This window comes from Asparagus officinalis, chromosome 6 (assembly GCF_001876935.1).
Source record: "Asparagus officinalis chromosome 6, Aspof.V1, whole genome shotgun sequence".
Lineage (NCBI taxonomy): Eukaryota > Viridiplantae > Streptophyta > Magnoliopsida > Asparagales > Asparagaceae > Asparagus > Asparagus officinalis.
The window spans coordinates 5,839,243-5,849,123 of NC_033799.1; the positions used below are offsets into that span (position 1 = coordinate 5,839,243).

General features: G+C 38.6%; 1 protein-coding gene across 1 annotated transcript; it reads left to right on the top strand.

The window, feature by feature from the left end:
• On the top strand, positions 1,325 to 8,814 carry LOC109845352 (eukaryotic translation initiation factor 3 subunit K). Its single transcript, XM_020414600.1, has 8 exons — positions 1,325 to 1,552; positions 5,319 to 5,375; positions 5,509 to 5,559; positions 5,660 to 5,722; positions 5,924 to 5,974; positions 6,063 to 6,129; positions 8,268 to 8,350; positions 8,440 to 8,814. The coding sequence occupies exons 1-8, from the start codon at positions 1,451 to 1,453 to the stop codon at positions 8,641 to 8,643; spliced, it is 678 nt and encodes a 225-aa protein (XP_020270189.1). The 5' UTR covers positions 1,325 to 1,450; the 3' UTR covers positions 8,644 to 8,814.

The window sequence follows — 9,881 nt, forward strand, 5'->3', positions numbered from 1 at the left end:
TGTGCAGCAGGAAACCAATTGTTGACTGATTGCGTGCGTAATTATTGAAGCCTATCATCTATTTGCATAATTTTATAGCAAAAAAAAAAAATATACGCTTAATACTTCCTCAATTAGAGGGAAATATCAATCACTCAATACTATAACTTATCCTTAGAAATCAGAGAACAGGCAATCGTCACTAGAATAACTCATTCCTTGGGCGCGGCACGCAACTGAAGATATCATCATGAAAGAACGCAGAGAAAAAGGTCGAAGCCTGTGGGGGTGTTAGAGGCAAGAGATTTTTAAAAGCAATTAAAGATACGTTTTTTGTCTGCACCATTTTATTGTTGGTCTAGTTTAAAGGAAATCTTTCACGGCTGCAAATTGCAAATTGCAAATTGCATAACCAACCGCGGGTGGGACTTCTGGCTAGCGCCACGAAAGTGCGAGATGGAGATCTCCCTAGTTGGTCGGGGGTTCAAATCCATGTAGCTGCATTCACCTGGTCCTCTCAAGTTTAGGGTGGGAGGGGGGACCCGAGGTTTTTCTGGGCTCTCTGGCTTAGCCCCCACCCCTGTCGGTGGGGATGAGCCACTGGTATTAAGGGTAGCTCCTTGCAGGAAAAATAGTGGGGACCAAGAGGAATCGAACCAGGATCGCTAGCGGATTCCAAAGGAGTTATGCTGAGCTGAGGTGACCAGGTTTCCCTTGTCAAAAAAAAAAATTTGCAGTGCATGGAATTTTGAGATCGACTTGAGATGTATGGAGTGCATTAGGTAGAGAATTTGTTTTTTATTTTCATTTTTAAGTAATATTTTTCAAACATCATAACTTTTTAATATAATTTCAACTATTTTTTTTCTTTGTTTGACGAGGAAACTCCACAATCCTTCGCATCGCATCCTCAACGGACGTCTCGAATATCCCAGGAAAATAAATTTTTGTGGGTGCTCTACAAAAGAGTCAAACCTAAGAGTTCGGAGTGTTACTCATAGATAACTACCAATTCGACTAGATTCTCTTGAATAATTTTAACTATTTACATATTTAACTCGGCGGATTTGGATCTGGCTTGGACAGCAAGTAGTTTTTTTGCTTGAATTCTCATGATTGTATGGAACATTGCGGGTGGAGATACAAAGGTAGCCCATTGTATGAAGGCCCAATAAATGAACGGTAAGATGGGCTGGCTGGTGCCAGGCCCAATAAATGAGGGGTTGGGTTCGATAAAGGGAATGAGAATGAATAACAGCGCGTAGCCCACTAATATTCTGCTGCTTAACCACGTTAGAGTTGTGTGCTGCTCTAACCTACCCAGCCATACCGGGTCGAACTCGACTCAATCTTATCCGACCCGAAAAACCAGTCTCCTTCGGTTCCTCGTCTAAAATTTTCGTTTCTAGGGTTTTTAGAGTTTTCAAAAGCCGCGTGCTTTTCTCAGTTAGGGTTTTCGAATCTCAAAAAAATGGCGAAAGAACAGCTCTCGTACACCGTAGAGCAGCTCGTGGCAGTGAATCCTTACAACCCCGACATCCTCTCCGATCTCGAGAACTACGTCAACGAGCAGGTGAAACCCTAACCTGAGTTCATATTTCGATCAGCGGACTGCGATTTAGGATAAGTTTTCGTTGTTTTAATGCTAATCGGTTTGATTATGCGTTTGTTTGAAATAGGCTATAGATTTATGGTTTGAGTTTATGATGGGAGCGAAAGTTTAGTTTCTTTTACGAAAAGAATATAGTTTGTTGAATGGATTTGTAAAAAAAAAACTGTTCCTTTTTAGGCTTTTAAGAATTGGGATCCAAAAAAGCATTAAATTCAGGGAAGTTAAAATTGTTCTGTGTTGTATCCTGCACTCATTTAGCGATCGATGAGAACTTAATATTTTGTGTTTTAGAGAATAGCTGCCTCGATGAAATGTTCGAAAAGCGAAATGTTCTGAAAGATATGCACCTGGATTAATCACTCTTTAAGATATTCCTTGAAAAATTAGTTTTCTTGATATTTAATCTCATTATTAGAATTCCATGTATAATATTTACCATGATGTTGACAAAATGTAATATGGATCATATTTTCCTAGGTTCCAATTCAAAATTACACATATTGGATTACACACTGTCATTTCTCTTGATTTCCAAAAAAACTCCTCTTTCTTTGCAGCAACCTTCAAAATGTTAGGGGTATTTTGAGCATATGGGCATGCGTACATGGTCTTTCAAAGTTTTGGGAGTCAGAATTTTGGGAGTTTAGCTGAGTAACTATGATTAGTGTCATAAACCTATTTCATGTACCATTAGCATATCAATTTATTATCTCGTCCTTGTGTTGCTATCATCTATAGTCGCATAATTATCTCCCTTGCATTATGGATTTTACAAAATTTCCAAATTGTGATCGTCAGTGGCCTCAAATTCATTTTCGTCCAAGTAGCTTCTAGTTTATTATCAAACTTCTTCTGTCTTGACTAGGGGTGAGCATGGTTCGGTCCAAACCGAAAAAACCGACCGACCCGACCCGAAATTAACAGTTCGGGTCGGTTTTATCTATGAGAACCGACTGAACTATACCCATTAACAATCAAACCCGACCCGTTCAACCATTCCCTCAAATATCAACGAAGTCTCAAACCCTAAAATCCTCCAGCCGCCTCTCTCAGTTCCTCTCTCTCTCCCCCAATTCATGGCGACTATGGCGAGCTAACCCGCCTCTTTGCCCAGCTCGCCACCAATCTCCGGCGATCCACCACCTCAACCTCCACCAACCCCTCCTCCTCCTCCGATCCGTCAAGCGCATCTCGTCTATTGCCACCTCTTTCAGTTCACAAATCCCAAGAACTAGGGTTTTGGACGCCGCCCTCTCGCTCATGTGCATCAACTCTTCTCAGGTCTCAATCTCCTTCTTCCCATCCTATGGTAAATTACACGAGTTTTTTTGATTTTTTTTTTCTCTTTTTCAAGAAACCCCTAGTTCTATCTATTTGTGTTTCTTTGTTTCTTACGATCTATGTTTGTTTTACATGTATATGGTTGGGTAGTTCATTTTCCTTTTTTTAATTTAATTTTTATGCCAGTTATAACCAGTATGTCAATTGACTGAGTACAATTAACATTCTGTTCCACTGATTTCTAGTAATACAGCCCTGGGAATCTGTATTTAGTAGTTCAGAGAAGCTTTTTGTTTGCCATTCTTATGACTAAGTTAATATAATTGTTCGGTTATGTATCTATAGAGTATAATATGAATACTGTTGTTTCTTTTCCTTTTTCACAGTCTGCAGGAAATGCGTTTTTCAGATATTAGATGATGAGGAAGTGGACTGCTGCCCAATATGCAAAATTGATATCGGTTGCGTACCAATTGAGACGCTCAGGTAAATTTAACTGCTGTGATTTTTTTCTCTCTCTTAGTTTTATTGGTATATTTCATATTTGATGAATCGATTGACTTGTTTTCAGCCTAGCTGCTTACTGATTTCCTGATGTAGTGCGTTTATATCATGCTGATCTTTCTAGTATTATTATTATATTCAGCTTTATTTTCTCTGAAAATGGTTGAGGGCAGAAAGGAAAGTACCAAAACAACACGAAAGCATGTATTTTGATGATCAAACAACATGAAAATGTTTATCTATTTAGTAGGGCGTCGCTTGTTTCATTACTTTAATAGGAATTTAGAATGCATCTTGATTAGAACCGAACAAACCGAACCGAACCGCATCGAACCGATTTGCAACGATTCGGTTCGGTTTTGAATTGTAGGTGGTTCGGTTCGGTTGTTCAAATTTTGGTAAAAACTAGGGGTGAGCACGGTTCGGTTCGGGTCGGTTTTTACGCAAATTTGAACAACCGAACTGAACCACCTACAATTCAAAACTGAACCGAATCGTTGCAAATCGGTTTGGTACGGTTCGGTTCGGTTTGTTCGGTTCTAATCAAGATGCATTCTAAATTCCCATTAAAGTAATGAAACAAGCGACGTCCTACTAAATAGATAAACATTTTCATGCTGTTTGATCATCAAAATACATACTTTTGTGTTGTTTTGGTACTTTCCTCTTTCTGCCCTCAACCATTTCCAGAAAAAATAAAGCTGAATATAATAATAATACTAGAAAGATAATATCAGCATGATATAAACGCACTACATCAGGAAATCAGTAAGCAGCTAGGCTGAAAACAAGTCAATCGATTCATCAAATATGAAATATACCAATAAAACTAAGAGAGAAAAAAATCACAGCAGTTAAATTTACCTGAGCGTCTCAATTGGTACGCAACCGATATCAATTTTGCATATGGGGCAACAGTCCACTTCCTCATCATCTAATATCTGAAAAACGCATTTCCTGCAGACTGTGTAAAAGGAAAAGAAACAGCAGTATTCAAATTATACTCTATAGATACATAACCAAACAATTATACTAACTTGGTCATAAGAATGGCAAACAAAAAGCTTCTCTGAACTACTAAATACAGATTCCCAGGGCTGTATTATTAAAAATCAGTGGAACATAATGTTAATTGTACTCAGTCAATTGACATACTGGTTATAACTGGCATAAAAATTAAATAAAAAAAAGGAAAATGAGCTACCCAACCATAGACATGTAAAACAAACATACGTAAGAAACACAAACAGATAGAACTAGGGGTTTCTTGAAAAAGAGAAAAAAAAAATAAAAAAAGCTCTTGTAATTTACCATAGGATGGGATGAAGGAGATTGAGACCTGAGAAGAGTTGAAGCACATGAGCGAGAGGGCGGCGTCCAAAACCCTAGTTCTTGGGATTTGCGAGCTGAAAGAGGCGGCGATAGACGAGATGCGCTTGACGGATCGGAGGAGGAGGAGGGGTTGGTGGAGGTTGAGGCGGTGGATCGCTGGAGATTGGTAGCGAGCTGGGCAAAGAGGTGGGTTAGCTCGCCATGAGTTGGGGGAGAGAGAGAGAGAGGCGGCTGGAGGATTTTAGGGTTTGAGACTTCGTTGATATTTGAGGGAATGGTTGAACGGTTAGGGTTTGATTGTTAATGGGTATAGTTCGTTCGGGTTGAAAATTTTTCAACCCGAACCGAACCGCCTCACAGATAAAACCGACCTGAACTGTTAGTTTCGGTTCGGTCGGTTTTTTCGGTTTGAACCGAACCATGCTCACCCGTAGTAAAAACCGAACCGTGCTCACCCCTAGTTTTGACTGGTAGGGGGTTCTCTTAATTTTTCTGGGTTTTGGGTGCGAGCAATTGTTTATAGGTTGTTTTGTGGATTATGCCTTTTTCCTGCACACACTTCAGCCAGCTTCACTTTTTGCATTATGAATTCTTTCAACTTTTTCCTCAGGTTTCTTCTCAAACTTACAGCCTGGATGCAAATCTTTGCCTTCTTCGACTTTATCAGGTTGGGATCCTATATTCAACAACAGATGTGCCTCTGCGCACATTCATACACACAAGCATGGCAAACACACATTTCATAGAATTTGGTTTTACACCCCACTCGTCTTTTCTTCAATTAACATCCTTTCTTGCAGTTTGAGCCAGAAAGAATGAACATCCAAATTGTAGCTCGTATCTTGATAAAGGTTTGTTAAATTTGATACAACATGCTGCAAAAAATTTTCTGCTTCTCCTTATATTTAAATTTGAATATGGTACTTTCTTTGTTATATCCCTTTGTAACAGGCTCTCATGGCAATGCCAGCACCAGATTTCAGCCTATGTCTCTTCTTAATCCCAGAGCAAGTGGTATTGGCTTTTCACTGTCTTTCTTTTCTCCCTTTTCAAATGAATCTTTTTGTGAAATTATTAAAAAAAAAGAGGTTAGGATTGCATTTCATCGAAACAATCTATTATCTATCTGCTTTTGAATTTATACTTCATTGTATTTTAAGCTGCTGTACTATTCTAAGAGTGCCTGTATGTTCCCTCCTTTCTCGTTCTTATCAGCAACTGGAGGAGCAATTCAAGACATTGATTGTTCTCTCACACTATCTAGAGGTTTGAATTTGTCTCAGTATATCATTTTACACTGTGCTTCTTAGATTCAGAGCTGATTGTTAATTTTTCTTTTGTGCTGGAACCATAGACTGCCAGATTTCACCAGTTTTGGGATGAAGCTGCAAAGAATCGCAGCATACTTGATGTTGTTCCAGGTATGATAATTCGATCATCTCTCCTCATATCTTTTAGCACCAATCATCAAATTCTTGTACCTAGCTTTACCTGTGATATACTTTCATAACATTCCTAAAATGGCCTTTTATCGTAATTCTGGTTTCCTGTATCATTTTTAGAATCTCCTCTCAAAGTAACCAAACTTTGGTGTAAACTACACAGTCATTTTGTTGTCTTCTTTAAATTACCCTGCATTTTGTTTTGAATTCAGATCCTGTTCTATGATCCATATTTTGGGTTTTTGTACTGTTGTAAATTTTCTATATCTAATTATTGACACCTGCCAGGTGCAAACACGCCAGGTTTCCATTATTTATGCTCCTATTTAGCAAAAATTTCTCATCTGCTCTGTAGATAGTTTACAAGCTTCATTTTATCATAAAAATGTTAAAATTTGTTTCAAGACACTGTGCATACTTTGAGTTGCCTCACAAAGTTACTTGGGCTTTTTATAGCATAGGATAAGATGTTCATCTATACTGTTACCTGAATTCTACCAGGGTCACGCAGAGAAGTCCTTTCTTATCCCTAACATTAGGGATCATCTTTTTTCCCCCTTCTGGATGAACGAACTTGGCTATGTGGGGTTCGGTTCTAAGTTGCACGCTTATATGTCGTAAATTGTCAAAGGTTCTAGAGAGATATTTTATATAGTACAGAGTGCAGAAGGTTTCAATTTCATATTCTGCAAAGTACCAAGAAAACCGTAATTGTTTTACACTGATGGAGTGCTGATTTTCATCACCTAGGTTGAACTATTCATCGGGATATCCAATAGGATGTTGGCAGCATGAACTGCCAGGACCAGCAGGATAGCTTATGTAGAGGAAGTGCTTTTAGAGAATTCTGTAACCACGGATTACCCATGAAACTGAAGTAGTACTATCAGATGGCTGCTGGAATGGAAGTGCTATGTGGACAAAAAAGTCCAAATGTATTTCTAGCTGATAGTAGCATGTTTAGATTCACGACTTGCAATTGGATATCAACGAATGAGTGAAAAACCAGAGGTATCTTAATTAAATGATAAGAGACAATCGTTTGAATGTGTGTGACAAAGACCAATAATGTGTTACTAAGAACTGAAATAGGAGGAGGTGGGGTTTTTGTTTGGGTGGGGTTTGGGGGGTGTCACACTCAGAGCAAGGACTTTCCAAGATCACCTATGCTGGATTTCTACTGACCACACAGTAATATGTCATTTTGTACTTATTACACTTAGCAGCTGAGTCTGAGGGAAGGCTGGTGTGCATGTGCATTTTTTCCTCTTGTTTTGTCATGATGTCGTTACAATTCACTTGACTGTATAACTTCCCTACAACTTCCGCTTTTTAAGCTGCTTCTCTTGTTCGTTCTTAGCGTGACAGTTTATGATAGCAACTGCATCATCACACTAATTATGGTGAAATCAAATGTATAAATGGTCCATCAAGGCTAAGATATTAAGAACAGAATCCCCCCCCCCCCCGACCCCACCCACATCACACACACACACGCACAAAAAATGAAAAAAAAAGAAAAACTTTGGGCGATTATAATACACCCCCTATACGTCTTCAATATCAGATGACACTCTATAATTTGAGATTTATTAGAGAACCCACTAAATTGGAGTTTTTTTAATAAATCAAGAGTTAAAGGGGGTGTTCTGAGAAATCTGAAAGTTAACGGGGTTCGTGATAATTTATACCTGCAGTCGCAGGTGTTTGGGGGGGGGGGGTGGGGGGCGGATAAGCTTTGAAACGATAATCGTCCAAAGTTAAGGACTTAAGGGGTTTTTCTGATATTTACTCTTCTCCAGTTAATAATTCATAGACGGATTGAATGTAATGCATAACAGAATGGATTTAAATTTCTCTACGTCCAACATTTGGCAAATGATTAATGCTACTAGTAGCATAGCAAATTTTATAGTGCATGTTTAGCCCGTCTTTTTTCTTTTTCCTCTTAATTTTCTTTTTAAGTCTATTTCATATTCAGATACCACATGTTCGTATGTACTGTGAAAATTCACATGCACGCTCAATACATGATGGGATGAAACTAAGTGAAGATTATTTGAAGTAAAATTTGAAATCATTCCCACTTGAAATCATGATGCGAGTTTTTGCTGCAGGTTTCGATAAGGCAGTTCAAAATTATGCCATCCATGTCCTTTCCTTGACTTACCAGAAGGTGCCCAGGGCTGTCCTTGCAGAGGTAGGTCTTGATTTTACTTATATTTCTTGCACTGCCGAAATTTAAGTTATATTCAACAATATATATTTGGGGTTTGCCTCTTAAAACAGGCCATAAACATTGAAGTTCCCTCCCTTGACAAGTTCTTGGAGTACCAAGTAGCCAACTCTGGTTGGGCCCTCGAAAGGGGACAAGGTGGCTCTCAGCTTATCGTTCTTCCTCGCAACGAGTTCAACCACCCTGAGCTTAAGAAGAACACAGCTGACAGCATCCCATTGGAGCACGTCACCAGGATCTTTCCCATTCTCAGCTAAACTCACATCTGCACTTCCTCGCTTCTCTATGCGAATTTGATGTGTTAAAAACTGTATAAGAATTACTCTCTTCTTCTTTCATTTTTGATGGAGCTAAGAGTTTATTGTTGCGCTTTTAATTATGATGGTTATTTTGGCAATTATGAGGGTTATGGATTGCAATTTTCAATTCTTCGAAGGTGGCGAAGGATTAAACTAGCGATTCAAATACCACGACCGTATCCTAGTTTTGCTTTGCTAATAAAATAAAGTAACTCATCAACACGCTTTAGAAATAATCTTGATTTACAATTCGTTACATGTGGCTCAGATCAGCGAGGGGGTTGAAAATTCACATGTTGCGGAGGATGGAATTTACTAAATATGTTACCATTTACTTGTAGATGCATCGTGTATTGAAATACTTCCAGTCATCACCGTAAAATCTACAGGATGAATTGAATATTTTTTTTTGCCGCATAAAGTGCTGCTAAATATGTTGATGGATGACAGATGTCATTGAAAGTATTGATGGAGGGTGGTTATGTTATATACTATTTACCCAAAAATTAAAGTTGTATGAAGTTCACCCGAAAAATAAAAATGAAGAGAAAAAGGAATTTAGGTGTTGTTTCGTTGGACGAAAATAGAGATGGAGGAGTAAAAGAGCAATCGGATTCATAAATATGTTGGTTGGTTTGTGATTTTATAGTTAGGAAATGTTGNAATAGTTTCCCCCTTAAAAAAGAAAATTTAAAAATAAATGTAGTTTCATAATTTCACCTCATAGAAAAATCTAAACTAAAAATCCACCTACAACAAGTTTTCTTATATGACAAAATTACGTAGCGTTTCCACAAACTATTTTTCAACTAAACACTAAGTTTATATCGAAAATATATTTCCTACAAAAAATTTATATTATACCCAAACAACTAATTTAAAGTTTGATTTCCCAAGACAAACGTTGCCAGCAGCATTGCTGTCGCTTTTTCTTTTTTCTTTTTTCTTTTTTTGCAGCGAACCGAAACGGGCTCAGAACGCTCCGTAAATCATAGCGCATCACGGCCTGTTGGAGCACGCATGGGCTGGGCCCCCGTTGATGGAGATTTCCGGGCCCTTCTGCTGCCCTTCCTAATTTTAAGGGCAGACGCTTACCGGGTTTCGGATTTCCAACCCACGGCCCGCATGCATTCCACACCCCGTTAAGGTCCATCCTTTTCCACCCCCCAACTTATTTACCAGTTCGCGCTAGGGTT

Excerpts from the sequence above, each read along its gene's own strand:
- LOC109845352 (XM_020414600.1), top strand. The coding sequence starts at position 1,451 with ATGGCGAAAGAACAGCTCTCGTACACCGTAGAGCAGCTCGTGGCAGTG. Across the intron at positions 1,553-5,318 it reads AGAACTACGTCAACGAGCAG|GTTTCTTCTCAAACTTACAG; the intron begins GTGAAACCCTAA and ends CTTTTTCCTCAG. Across the intron at positions 5,975-6,062 it reads TTCTCTCACACTATCTAGAG|ACTGCCAGATTTCACCAGTT; the intron begins GTTTGAATTTGT and ends CTGGAACCATAG.